Genomic DNA, 14,402 nt, shown 5'->3' with positions numbered 1-14,402 from the left:
CGAGGAAAATCAAGAGTTACAACTGTAACAAAGGGAGCCAACCGTGGACGTCTGGTTATCTGGGACATATGTTCCCACAATTGCCTTTTATCGCCATAAGGTGCCGCCAAATAGAACAAAACTGAGAACTTCGAGATAAGTACTTTAATGTCAACATTGTGAGTATGTTCAAAGCTTAAAAGAGCTGCTAGCATGACTGCGTTATACTGAACAGTCTCAGGCCTGGTTGAAAGACATTGGTATGTAAACATAATCACACTGCACAAAGAGAGATGCTGTTTCGAGCAGAGTGGGCTCTGTCCTTCTCGATGCTACATATGAAAATGGGATTTTCTGAGAGAAGGTCAAGAGCTCTAGTTAATGATTTAGAGATTTAGCTTGCTGCCTCATCCTTGTCATTCTCACAAGGTCAACAACATCTCCATAATGTATTCATTTCATTATTTTCTAAAGTCAATTGCTTTATACCTTTTGCTTTCTGCATGTGGGATACAAATACACACTATACCTATGTTTTCAGGGGGTGGCAGTTGTTCTGTATGGTGGTTAGTTCCCACAAATTGCCCTAAACTTTTTAACTCTATCTAAATTATTCTCTGGGAAAAAAAGATATGCTGTTTAGTGTTTTTGGGGCATTGTGATGAAAGCTAACAGTATCTGATTTCTGAAGATATATTAGCAGAGTTTCCCCTGTAATCATTCAGCGGAGGTGTGCCTGCTCTCATGAAATATTGCTTTCAAGGCACAGAAATGTAAAATCAATGATAATTCATCATTTGGTCTTACTGTTTATCTAAAACAAACAACTTTAGTATAATTACAGTGCATTTTGTTTTATATCACACTATAAGTACCCAAACAATAAGGAGCCCTAAGTTTGGGACCAGGATTTAGCTCAAAACTACGCATCCTGCTACACATCTCACATATGGACACTAATGATATAATTAGACATCCATCCTATCAGCTCCTCCTGCCTACCTTTATGGCCTTCTGAATGTTGACACAGGAGTCTCTGATGGTGCAGAGCAGGTTGTTGAAGCGTCCCATCTCCTGCACCAGCACCGTGTTCATGCTCTGGTTGTAGCTGGTGGGAAAGCGCCTCATCGCTGCCTCCAAGTCGAAATCTCCAGGCAGCTTGCTCAGGATGTCAGCTGCCACATCAAAGACCATGTCATCTGAGGATTTGGCGTCTCCGCCTGAGGAGCGGGACTGATCAGAGACACAGAGCGATAGAGGTCTGATGAGAAGGGAAGGCTGGACTCGCAGCTTGGATTGGTTTGACAGTTCCTTATTTTTTTGGGAAAATTAAGTTTTGCTGACTTTGAATTGTCAAATATTTATTCCCCTTTTAGGACTCTTCTGCGTTGGTGATATTTTGATCCTCAAAGAACCAGAATGTTTAGAGATTCTATTTTCTAAATAGACGTTGCTTATATATCATCATCTTTGTGTCAGATTGATTCTGATTTAAGCTTTAAAAGTACACAAAATGACACCGAATATGGAAGTCAGATGTTTAACAAGTAATTTAACCTTTCCTTTCTTAGCTTGTCGACATATCCCAAGCTGCACTAAAGCTACCCCGGTAACATCACAGATGATGATGTATGATGATGTATACCAGACTCACTCTTTGCACAAACCATAGTCTCACTAAAAGTGAAGCCAAAACATGTTGAGCGCCCCCTGCTGACTGGCTGCAGTATAGGTCATAAAGCCTGTCTCCTCCATGTTAACAGATGGGACATGAGTCAAACTATAAAATCTAAATACTTGTCAAATACATTTTTCATACATTTTTCATTATAGTTAATTCTTATCAGGCTGATATGAAGTGTTTATTTTTCTGACAAGTTTACTTTTAATTAGTTATTTGATGCTGGAAAAAGGATGATTGACAGCTCTGTTCATGGCTCCTGCAGCCAATCTGTTCTGGATTAGTAGAGTAGAGGAGGACCGGCGAGAGGAGGCGTAACTAAAACAATCACTACAGTCATCGAAGTTTCCATACCTGTGAACGTTTGCTTCAGACCAACACAAGTGGCTTTTGTGCTTAAATACGCCGACGTTCGGGATCTTAGCCGTTTTTTTCTCTCCAGTAAGTTAAGTGTGTGTTTCGGTTAGCAGAAGTGGCTACGGCAGCTTCACCCGCCGATCTCTACTGCGAAGCTCTGGGGGTATTTTGGCTTCAATTTTGTACAATGAGAGTAAATGGAGATGTGTCGTCCATCTTTATATACAGTCATTGTACAAACAGCTTCATGCCCCCGAACACAGAGAATCATAAAATGAAAGCCTTCACTGCCATTCCCATCAAGTCCATCTTATCAACAACTCTAACAATCACTGATATTGATAATAATTCACTCTGATGTGTGATTCCTCCGCTTTCCTCTCAGCTCAGCTTGTACCATTTACCTATTCCATGCTCAGTCACTACCCAGCGGTAATGGATAATCATTGGCTAATGGCATTGGGGTTACAGTAGGGGAATGACAAATAGCTGTTTCATTCCATTTGAAGCGTCTCTCTGTTTATCGGTCATTGAGACTGATGAGAATGTATTAGATGCTAATAAAGTCCACACATGACTGAAGCCATTATTAATCTTGTTGAAAGGACTTTATATGAATAAATGCCAGACTCCATCGAGCTCTAATTTCACTTTGAGTGGCAATGAATATGAAAATAATTTTTTTGTCTGTAGCAAGCCTGATCAGTAGCTGTTTGTGATACTACATGTTCATGATAAGAGATTAAATCAGGGGCAAAATGACAATTATAGGATGCTTATAGAGTATGTCTAAGTGTGAAACTCTAGACTGGTTTAACGTAGAATACTTGTTTAAAATAAAGTTTATTTCCCGAAGGTTTTAAACCAAGTTCAGGCATAGTTGGAAATCATTGCTAACTATCTGTATCTAAAAATGAATAAATCAATACACAGGTAAATAAACATCCCTTTCCACTTTGCAGGAGAAGCTCGTTGTCTTTAAGTAGGTCTTGATGTGAAGTCTCAAGGATTGGATTTGCAGCCGACATTGACTAGAGCCGGGGAGCTATAAGATATAATCCTTGACAAGATAACCTAGTCTTACCCTACGGAGCTGAGGTATAATGATGTGGGATCACACACTTCCGTCAAAAGTCGCTGCGAGTGTGAGGAATATTGTGTTTTTGCAGAGTCAAAGGAAGACAACCTAATAAGAAGCATTTTTTTGTTCTTTGGGAAGTCTCTCCAAACAACTGAAATATTTATTTATATTTTCCTCTTTAATTAAAGTTGCATAGTACATTTTAATGGAGGGCAATACATATTTAATGTTGGCAAGGATACTTATAAAAGTTGGTGAAAACTCGGGGGAAGCATATTAATGCTGTATTTTAGTGTGTGTATTCCAGTTTGTTTAGTGTGTGTGTGTCATGCACTTGCCGGGTGAGAGTGTGACGCACATTAACCAAGAGTTAAGTTGAATTTACCAGCTGAGTAGTGACATTCCAACTGAGCATCTGGGAAACCGGCCGAGAGGGGGCGCATTGGTTTGGGAAGCGTCCCAGAGCTGCTGGCTCGAAAAATCAGTTAACTTTTTTTCCACCTGTACTCATGCCAGGTCACAGTTCTGTTTCATGTCTGATATATCCTGCCAAGTTTTATGGTCATAAACCTCCTGGCCATGTAATGGCATATTAATGAATTGAGGATCTTATTACTGGATGAATTTCTGGCCCTCAGTCTTCATCATTAACAAACCCAGACAAACAGACCCAAGATTTTGTTTGGTATGCATATTTACTTTCTCCTAGCTATTTGGGATGAACAGGCACTGATAACTATAAAAAATTAAGCTTCAGTTACTAAGTATATCAGGAAGTAGTTTTTGGACAAAAACATATCCTCATATTGGGACCATAGGCTTACGGAATTGCTGTTCAAAAACAAACTTGCAAACATTGAAAGACTGTGATTTGTATGTAAATGTTAAATTGTTATTCCTAAATTATGTTTACTTACTATTAATTTCTTTTTTTAAATGATGCCATATCATACTCCTTTAAAACATTATTAAAGGAGCAATTCGACCCTAGAAATGGGACTGTCAGTCAAAGCTGGTGTTCTCTGTGATCGATAGAAGCAATAATATTTGAAATTGATGCCATAGCTGTGGAGAAAGTTGTACAAACAGCTTGTGGTTTTGCCCTTTCTACATTCCAACAACACCCAGCGTGCATTGCGCCCTGCCCTCTGAAAGGAACGACCCAGCGAAAGACGCTGGAGTAAAATACTAACATTTTGCTGCAGGCAACGGCTCAGAGCGGTACAGAATCCGAAACAGGACGAGAATATGTCGGTGGATCGTCTAAGAAATCTTCAGGTCTGCAGTCTACATTTCAAACCTGACGATTTTAAATGAGACATGACATCGGAGGCGGGAGTCCTAGATTGAGGAAGTGCAGTTTAGCAAGCTCCCTGGCCTCCGCCAGATGACGTGTTTTATGTAGTGGATGTGTGGATAGTGTCCACCAAAGGCACAGAGCGAAATTGCATTTTTTTCTACCATAATGACATTAGCTCCCCATAATAGCATAATAGGACTGCGGTTGAAATCAGCGAACTGGCCCTTTAAGCATAATTGAACAAGTTTCAACCACAACATTTTTGAGGTTTTGTATAAGTGTATTATAAGTATAGTATAAGTTTTAGCAAGCACAAATGTCATGTACCTATCCGAAGATGTAAGGTCATGGGAGGTTGACAGAAATCTTAGCAATAATTACAGTAATACATTTAACTCTATATTTGTATACTATTGTAAGAGACAGATCAAACCTTCTGATGCTCAATGTACTTGTATGTGGATTTGTTTTTCCTCTTGTATGCAGCTAATCAATATTATACTTTGTGTTTCACAAGTCCACGTGGATTTACCTGTGTGAGCAATATACTGTCAAACAGTAGCTGTGTCTCAGCCTGATCCTTGGTGATATCTGCGTTGGCGTTCATGCCAAAAATCTCAGGCGATGGGTTTAGTGGCAGCGACTTGGTATATTCTATGTAGCTGTTGTGCTGCAACAGAGAAGTGGAAAACATAGGGAGAGAAGTGCAGTGAAGTAATAGACAAATTTTTAACCCAACATCAGGAAACATCTCGAGTAATAACACAGTGAAAAACAAGTCGGCTCCTTAGATTGCTGACATTTATTATAATGACTATGTAAATGTGACTTCATGAATAAAAGATGTGGTTGCAGCGGGGTGCAGAACTGGAGAACAAAATGCCAAATAAAATGGAGAGCGCCAAAGATTGCACTTGTGTTAACAAATACATCAACTCTCACTGATGGTAGCTGCCTGCTGTGCCTTGTTATACACATTTTATCTCTTAATGACTTTTTAAAGGTAGCTCAACAACAGTGCGAAGCAACTGAGAATGCCGTTATATGCTTAGATTAAAAACAAACACAATAAAGTGAGTTTCACTTTTAAGTTTTAAGTGATACACTAGGCACCTTCAGGAAACTGTTCAGGAACTGTTTCAGCTGTGCTAGCAGAAGGAAAGCCACATTGTTGAAAAATGATTTGATATTTATATTTAACATAAATCCTATTGACTGGGGTACCAACAGACACCATCCATCCATCCATCCCTTATCTATAAAACTTATCCTGTTCAGGGTCGCGGGGTGCTGGAGCCTATCCAAGCTGTGAGAGGCGGGGTACACCCTGGACTGATAGCCAGTCAACCACAGGGCTGACACAAAGAGACAGACAACCTTTCAGGCTCACATTTACACCTGAGCAATTTATAGTCAACAATGAACCTAACGAGCATGTTTTTGGACTTTGGGAGGAAGCTAGAGTACCTGGAGGGAACCCAGTCATGCACAGGAAGAACATGCAAACTAGCTGTGAGCTGTGAGATGCTGTGAGACGGCAGCAGAGGTAATCTTTTTGTCATACATGTGATATATTCTATAAATATATTTTTTATGATTTTCGAGCAATTTTAACCAAATTATTAAATTTCATTATTTTCTGTTCCTTTTTATATTTGTGATTTTAAAAAATATCAATGTATTGGGATTCTATGGACCAAAGTACAAAGCACCCAATTCTGCCTATGATGCTTTTCATAGAAGGATCACAACTTTTTACACAATTTTTTTTTATGCAATATGCAATGAACTTCACTATAACCAATGATCTGTTTTTTCCCCCCTCCAAATGTATTATTGAGTGACTCTACAGCCTGGTAAATGTGGCTGAATGAGTGACTAAGTTGCAGGTCAGTTCAGTGTTTTGCATCTTAAACACAAATTGCATAACTATGTGAAATACTGTACCAATTACCACTGGCTATAACATATTACACTTTCTTAATGTCTGCAAATCTTGTGTGTATCTTCTGTGTAATTAAAGCTAAGCTTTCATTTAGAAGAAACCCTCATTGATGATAATACCTGCGCTGACATGTAGCAATTTTGTGTTATTTTCTGTCTTACATCTCCCTCAGCTGGTGCATAATAGAGCCCACTGGGGTCAAACTTGTAGTCCGGGTCCTCAATGACTTTTGAGTTGTAGAAGATGGAGAGGATTGTGCGCAGGGTCCGTCTGTCCCAGTCATCCGTCACACGGCCTCCATAGTTACACTCACCAGTCATGTAGCGGATGGCATCAAAAGGCACTTCCTGTGAATAAATAAGAAATCATGCATTTAAAACGGGAACGTTCAAATAAACTACATTAGGGTTTCACGTTTTAAGATGAGCGAGCATTAACAGAATTGTGTTCATTGTTCATTGTGTAGTTTCTTAGTAGTGTTGTGTGTAGGTTCTTCCCTAACAGGAAACCTGGCTGAAAGTCACTTTCAGACCTAGACTTTGAATTGAAACTGACATAGAAGGAGATGAAAGGGTGGGTTAGTGGCCACTGTGGCATTTCTTGAGGAGGATTTCACTTACAAATTCAGCTTGCGACACTTGGTTACAAGATAAAAATGTCACTCCGTTCAAAAAAAGATACCCTCAGTAGTATATTCCTGCCGCTTTTACTTATCCGTAGCAGAGGAACCTTGGAAGGGTGGAGGGTTGAAGTGCTATCTGGTTGTGGAGAAATGTCAAGAGGGTTTTTGAATACTGCTGATAAAAGAAGATACTTAAATGAAGAGGCATGACTTTGTTAAAGCCAGAATGTCGTATGTATGGCTTAGATGTCACATATATATGAAGAAGTGGAGTGTATTTGCATTTGTGTTTTATTTTGTCCATGAGTTATATAGTAGTAGGTAGGACAAAACAATGCTTTGTAAGTGTGCACTAGCTTGCATCTAACACTTTTTTGTTATGGAGGAAACATCTGATTGTTTTACTGATTACTAACTTGTACTGAGTTACAAGAAACAATGTTACAACAGTACAATTCATTCAAGTAAATGTGTGAAATTTTAAAAATAACTACCTGGTACTGTTCCAGGAACATGTGCAGCTGCTGCACAGAGATCCGGAGGTCGGTTTCATTGAACTCGTACGGAATGTTCCAGCCTAAAGGTCCAAACTTCCTCCTCTCCTGGGTCAGGGCGTGGAAGAAGCACAGGCCGTATAGTAGTTTCTTAAACGCAGCCTGAGGGATGGGTAAGTATAAATGGAAGGTGTGGATAAATAGTGTCTGTTGTTTTCCCACACATAAAACAAACACTCTTTAAAATGCACAGCAGGGCTAATAACAGACACAAAGGAGCTGAGGACACCCACTGATGAAGGCATGATAGATATGCACAGCAAGCCACCTAGACATACAGACTTGCACACACACACACTGACCGGCTTGCTGCAGCTGCCAAAAAACTCCGGGTCAGAGATGGGGTCCATTAAGAAGGAACGGGCAATGTTGGAGCGGAGGCCCTTTGGAGCCTCATTGGTCATCTTCACTCCATTCTGAAGCACCGCCACGGGGAAAGTGGGAGACGGGTAGCTAGTCAGCCAGAGCCTGAAGTCTGGGTGGGTAGTGTCAGGGTTCAGCTCCTGCTCATGGCAACAAAGACAATGTAAAAAAAAAAAGTAATATATTGGAGGATATGTATTCCCATCTGGTGTTAAGTGTGTGTGTGTGTGTGTGTGTGTGTGTAGTCTGACCTCGCAGACTCTCTCCAGTGTAGACATCCACGATGTGGCCAGATGGCAGTTCTGCAGAACCACCCAGGTGCCCTCTTTAATGCCTGTCTCAATCATACGCATAGCAATAGGACCCTGGCCTTGGCCCAGAGAGAGGGAGGTCAGCTTGTTACCCGTAAAGCCCTGACGGGATAAGAACAGCCAAGCATACACACACACACACACACACACACACACACACACACACACAGTCACTTTTATTGCCACTTTTCTGACAGGGAAGGAGCCAAAGTACTTCTCAGTGCTTTTAGGAGCTGTGTGGGAGCCTGGGACATCTGGAGGATTCAATTTCCCGTTTCATTTTGAGTTTGTACACACAGCAGGATTCAAAGCTGCTGAATTTCCCAGGTGCCTCCATACCTTTTCATCTCCAAACTTCAGCAAAGCAGCCATTGGGTCTGAGCCGGGAGAGAGGATGAAGATGAGTGGAGCACAGCAGTGGCTATCAACAAAGGCCTTAATCAGGTTGAAGGGCGGTGCTTCAATGAAGGGACGGCCTAAACTGTTGGACACAAATTCCTGGACCATGGGAATAACCTAGTGACACAAAAATTAAATGTGATACTGTGTGTGCATAAAAGCAGTTCATATAACTTTATGTGTTGCCAGGAAACTTGGGGCGTTTTGAGGAATTGTAAAAAGAAAAAAGACATTTGAAGGCATTGATTTACATCTTGATATGCAAATAATATTCTGCCAGCTGTTGGAAAATGGCATATGAACTGACCTTGTCTGGTCTGAGACAACGGATCACCAGCATCTTCTGAAACTGGCTCAGCTTCTCCTGCTCATCAGGGAAGGGAGTCTGATGAGGGTTCTGCAGATATGCACAAAATAACCCATATTGAATTCAGTACATAAATACCGTAGAGTTCTATATTTAATTTGTTGCTTAAACCTGAGTTCTAAAGCCAACTCTTGGAAACAACAGGAGTACATAAAGAGCGTTGCGATCCGTTTTTTAATGCTGTTTATAATGAGGGAATTCAGTCAATTATATATATCAGGAAAGGAGCTAAGCTCCTCACCTTACAGCAAAACCCCTTCTTTTGTCAACTTTTCTTGGCGAGGATGACGGAGCTTCGGGGATGCGGTTGTATTTGTATGGAGCTGTTGCATGATTAAGCTATGTAATTAAGCAAAAAGAGGGGTAATCTGTAATGTGAATGGGAAGGAGAGCAATGGGGGAAATAGATAAATATGTATGAAAAAGCAAAGAGGAAGACAGCAAGAGGTAGGTGGGGAAACAGAAAAAGCCACCGGGTACTGGGTCAGAGTAATATGTTTGATTAATTTGTGGCACAAGTGTAAAAGAGGAAATGAGTAATGGTAGTGGGAAGTTTTGGGATTTTTTTCCCACTGGCTGTTTGTCGAGAGGCCTCCGGCTATGTGTGCTGGCAGGTGCTTCGAGACGGATACACCTATTTAGGATCTCCTGGGGATCCTCTGTGTGTACAGTGGTGTGTAAGTGTGTGTGAACCTGAGTGCCTGTGTGCTTGATTGAACAGCTGTTCTTGCATCAAGATTGAATAAATGTGAATTCTACAACTGGAACAAACTAGATTTAATTAGATAGAAGTGTTGTGGGTGATTCTGTTGATTATAAATCAAAGATGGTGAGTGTGTAAGTGCATGTGTCTATGTGTGTGGCAGTGATGAGTGAAGTATGTGTACAGCACACATGTTTGTTTGTGTGCACCACACGTTGATTAACAGCTGTTCTTTTGTCTAGATCGCACGGATGTGACAAGCGCACCAGGAACGGAAAAGGTTTAATTAGATAAAACTTCAATTTTAGATTCTTTATCATTCAAAGATGGAGAGAGGGTGCATGTGTGCATCATCTACACCTGACAGGTAAATTACTTTCCTCCAACAGCCTTTCCTCCCTGTCCCTGTCGTTTATAACACAATTAAACTCTGTTATTTGTCATATAATGTAATAAATAAACTTTGGGGTAAGATCCGTGGGTCACCGGAAATCTAAAAAATAGAGTCAAAAGGACTTTAACCAGTAGTATAAAACAAAGAACATCACAAGTCATACAGTATGATTGACTGTAGAAAACAAACAGACACTAGGACCTGTTTGGTAGCTATCAATTTACAATGAATAGTAAAAGACATGCTAGCCTGGGAAAAAACTAAAACGAAGACCAAATGATATACAATATCAAATTATTTTCAGTATACAATTGTAAATGCATGCATTGTATTGTATCATTTGTTTCACACAAAAGAGCCAAAAACAATAGTATGGAAAACAGTGTGTGAAGGCAGGCTGCAGCAATGATACGGCATCCCGCTGAGCTACCCTGCTGAGTGGAGTCGGCTGGTGGATCACATGCGAAGCTCTCTGGAAAACAGCTTTCACCTATTCACACTGCCCTTGCTCCCTTTCTCCTTAACACCGTTTTTCTGAGGTTTGCCTTTTTTTTACTAAAACTTCTTCACCTCTCTCTACTAAACTTCTTTAATCCAAAGTCTTTCACTGCCCTCTTGTTGATATGGAGACATTTAATTTTGCACTTAGTGCAGTGTTAATTTAAATAGCTATGTTTTACCCAAAACCTCATCATGTGATGTATCTGCAGTATTTCAAAGGACTTCTAAGTCATGTTGAAGATAAAGAATAACATTATGTTTAGAGCTCCTTTGAGTAGTTTTTAGCTGGTTATGAAACTGAATCAAATTAATACTGATACCTCTTTTAGTGTTGTGACGTTTGCAAATGATCTGATTCTTTTGAACAGCTCTTTGGAGCAAACGACAGGAACTGGTTAATAGGTGAGAGCAGTTCTTTTTATAGTTGTGCCCAAATTTCACTGCCTGCCCTCGATCCACTCTCTTTTGTGCCGAATTACCACAGGCAGCTTTTTTCAACTGCAACTCGGCTATACTAGGTCACATGCAGAGGAATCATGTCACCACAACATTGCACCGACGGTGAGCAACATTAAAACCCTCCAGAAAGTATTTTTTTGTTGACACTTGACACGCCTTTATTTACATTTTCCACATAAAAGATTCCGCCAGATAATTTTTTACATTACAGAACACTCCCTAAGCGTGTACATGACAAGACCAGCAAAGAGATAAGACGTACCACTTTGTCGTCAAGAGCAACACAAAATGACCGTTCTTTATCGTAGCTGTAAATCAGAACCGGATTATGTTTTTTGAATCTAAGACATGTATTCTCCATTTTCAACTTACTTGGTTAGCTGCAATCTGATAAGGGACAATTTTAAAGGTTGGCTTCAAAACAGTGACATTTTGAAGAACCTGAATTTTAAAAAAGTTCTGCCTTTTATTGTGTGTAAAATTCCCTGGTTTCCACATACACTTAGGTCCTGTGACACCTCCAGGAACTAAATGTTCTTTGCTCTTCGAGACAGTAGACTACAGTTAGCAGGGTTCATTTGTTGTTTATCGATGCCTCTATACATGTGGCCTAGTTTGTCTTACCTCTAAAACTACAAACCTTAACAACATTATCAGCCACAAGTCAACACATTTATAGTTTATACCACAAGACACAAGCCATACCAGCCATATTAAAATGCATATGGACCAAATTTGCCTTTCTGGGGGATTACTGTCTTCTTTCTCCTGCTAGTTCTCTTGGGCATTTTGATTTAATGGTGTCTTTATATTCATGCTGATTTAAAGAATGCGGGTATTAACCTCAGTTTAACCCAGAGAGGAGGGACAGTAAACATATCATTTTCCCAGTTTATCTCAAATTCAAATACAAAACCCCCAGACCAGCCAATCAGCTTGATGACACTCACTTGGCTGTCGTAGACCGTCTTCCACTCGTTCCTGAGGCGGGCCATGTCATGACGCAGACCTTTAAAACTCTCCATTTCATCCAATCGGCAAATCTCATCCCAGGACTTCTTAGGCAGCCAGGTGCAGGGATTTGAGTGGGGGTTGTCCAGGCCCACACCTCCTGTCAGAAGGAACCGCCACTCGCCCTCATCCACCTACGACATTAATTACAGTCATGCTGCTTTTAAAGTGTTTACACATCAAGGGATCAATTTGTGTTTAGTTCAGAGTGAGTGTTTTTGGGATTATCTTCAGATAAAAAAATCTATGTAAATTGAGAATTCAAGATACTAATCCATAACAACCATCAATAAAAAGACAAATCTGTGTTTTTTTATGCATTATAAATCTGTACATGTGTGCAGTGTGTGTATATTCCTACCAGCTTGTTGTGCATGAGCAGATTGACACTGAGGCAGAATGAAAAAAGCAGCTTATCCTTCTCAAACAGCGAGCGACACACGTTGACGTATAAAGCGTAGGTAAAGTGGTCTCTAAGGATCTGTAGCCTGAAGATGGAAGCAATCATTGTAATAACCTTATTCCAAACTAAAGAAAACTCACAAACTCTAACATCCTTTTTGTACATTTTACAAATCAAAGTGGTAAGAAAGTTACAAGCTATTATTTGATGTCTGCTTAAGTGTATAGTTCAAAAAAACATTTGGCTAGTGGATGTGTCAGCCCTGCTTACCTCTGCTCCAAGTCATCACTCTTGTCTGAGTTGTCAATAGAGCTTATGAAGAGGTTGATAAACCAGGTGAGGGAGTACTGGTACATAGGCTCAATGTTAGCCAGGTCAGCAATGGAGAAGAACAAGATGGCTGAATGCACGGCAACGGGTGTATAGCCCATGCGTGTCTCGTCAATCTTCTGCTCGGTCACCTCAGCCACAGCCTGCTTCTCTGTGATTTCATTGGCCAGCACTTTGGAGCAGGAGAGGATCTTGACGGCAGTCTCGTCCTCCAGGATGTTGCCCTCGGAGGAGGAAAGCACCTCTAAGATTTTGTCTTCGATCTCTTTCAGTTGTCTGACAAAAACACAAAGACAACTGAATAAGTCTGCAGGTTCAACTTTGAGAAAAGAAATCATTTAACCTGAGTCTGGTGTGTGCTGCCATACCTTTTGTTCTCTGCTCCCTGCAGGATGAGAGCCTGTTTCTCTTCCTCCAAATCGGGCCTTTCCCTGGCCACCACTATGCCTAGCAGCTGGTCCTGGATGCCTTCTGGGGTGATCATGAAGTTCAGAAGGGTCACCTATAGTATATGAGATAAGCATTGACGAACAGACATGATTGTCTGTGTGTTTATGGGTTTGAATGTGTTGCCCCACCTGTGCTCTCTGGCACTTAAGTGAGGTACTTTACAGTGCAGTGTTGATCATCTTGGCTTTACTGCTGTTCTCTCCCGAACCTCCCATCCAATCAATTCCAATAACCACTTCAGCCTTGGCAAGTACAGGTAGGATGCATTTACTTTTTTTCTTTTCTGCAAAAAGTGTTGCAGCTAGAAGTGTGTGAGAAGAGTGTGTCTTTTACCACAGCCTCAGTCATCCTGCTCTGCACTTACCCGGAGGTTAAAAGCCTATATCTGCTATCTACTCTGCCTTAATAAACGGGTGCACTTCTCCGGGGCCTAATTCCATTTCTATTGATGGTGCGGACCCACTCAGCTGGTGGTAAAGACTCAGAGCCAATATAAATCTCTGGTTAGTCCTTTTCACACATACACCCTCCTCCTTCTCCTCCCTTCGTCCCCTGAGTTCCTTAAGGGCTGGTTTACTAGATGCTTGTCCTCCTGTATTTGAAAGTATTGCATTTCAAACAGGGCTTAATGGGAATAATGGAAACCTGATAGTGTACTGTACTGTCGGCAAAAAAAGACTTAAGCAGAAGGGAAAAAAGAGGGATTGAGCGAGCTGTGAAAAATGAGTTGAATCTATCTAATAGCTGCCCATAAAGTGCAGGGCCCCTGCAAATAGAAGCCTGAAATGTGATCTTCAGTAATGCTTTCAAACCCCTTGCCTTCCTATAATGCAATTCCCTTTAATGCTTATTTTCTTGGAAATTTATTTAATGTATTTATATATTTTGGACTGTATTCTATTCGGGAAGTCATACCAGAGAATTATGATTCATGGTGTTGCTGGGTTAAAAATGTGCTACCATTTGAGTGGCATGATGCAATAAGTGGGTGCTAACAGGGAAGGGCTTATTTATCTGTAGGATGATCTGTGACTCTGTATTAGGCACAGCAATGCTTTGAGCTAAATGCTAACATCAGAATTAGAACATGCATAAAATGACAAAACCTACATGCTTATACTGTATTTAAAAGGTATAATGTTTACTATTATAACCATCTTAGTTTAGTATGACTTAATTTGAGGGGGGGCAT

At 40.6% G+C, this 14,402-nt stretch overlaps 1 protein-coding gene across 1 annotated transcript in view; it reads right to left on the bottom strand.

Annotated features, from left to right (window-relative positions):
• The window catches only part of dnah7 (dynein, axonemal, heavy chain 7), an 87,943-nt gene that overhangs the window by 11,804 nt on the left and 61,737 nt on the right, over positions 1-14,402 (bottom strand). The window contains exons 51-62 of the mRNA XM_069663508.1: positions 13,129-13,262; positions 12,701-13,036; positions 12,389-12,515; positions 11,967-12,161; positions 8,900-8,989; positions 8,533-8,709; positions 8,134-8,295; positions 7,822-8,022; positions 7,460-7,621; positions 6,505-6,690; positions 4,931-5,068; positions 982-1,212 (exon numbers count right to left, since the gene is read on the bottom strand). Of these exons, the coding sequence (XP_069519609.1) occupies positions 982-1,212; positions 4,931-5,068; positions 6,505-6,690; positions 7,460-7,621; positions 7,822-8,022; positions 8,134-8,295; positions 8,533-8,709; positions 8,900-8,989; positions 11,967-12,161; positions 12,389-12,515; positions 12,701-13,036; positions 13,129-13,262 (2,139 nt within the window). The remainder of the gene's footprint in view (positions 1-981; positions 1,213-4,930; positions 5,069-6,504; positions 6,691-7,459; positions 7,622-7,821; positions 8,023-8,133; positions 8,296-8,532; positions 8,710-8,899; positions 8,990-11,966; positions 12,162-12,388; positions 12,516-12,700; positions 13,037-13,128; positions 13,263-14,402) is intronic.

The sequence above is a fragment of the Semicossyphus pulcher genome, unplaced genomic scaffold, assembly GCF_022749685.1.
Source record: "Semicossyphus pulcher isolate SPU_LCO1_2020_fin unplaced genomic scaffold, fSemPul1.0.p SCAF_15, whole genome shotgun sequence".
Taxonomy (NCBI): domain Eukaryota; kingdom Metazoa; phylum Chordata; class Actinopteri; order Labriformes; family Labridae; genus Semicossyphus; species Semicossyphus pulcher.
Note: the sequence above shows the minus strand (reverse complement) of the source record. Positions and strands in the feature narration are given on the sequence as shown.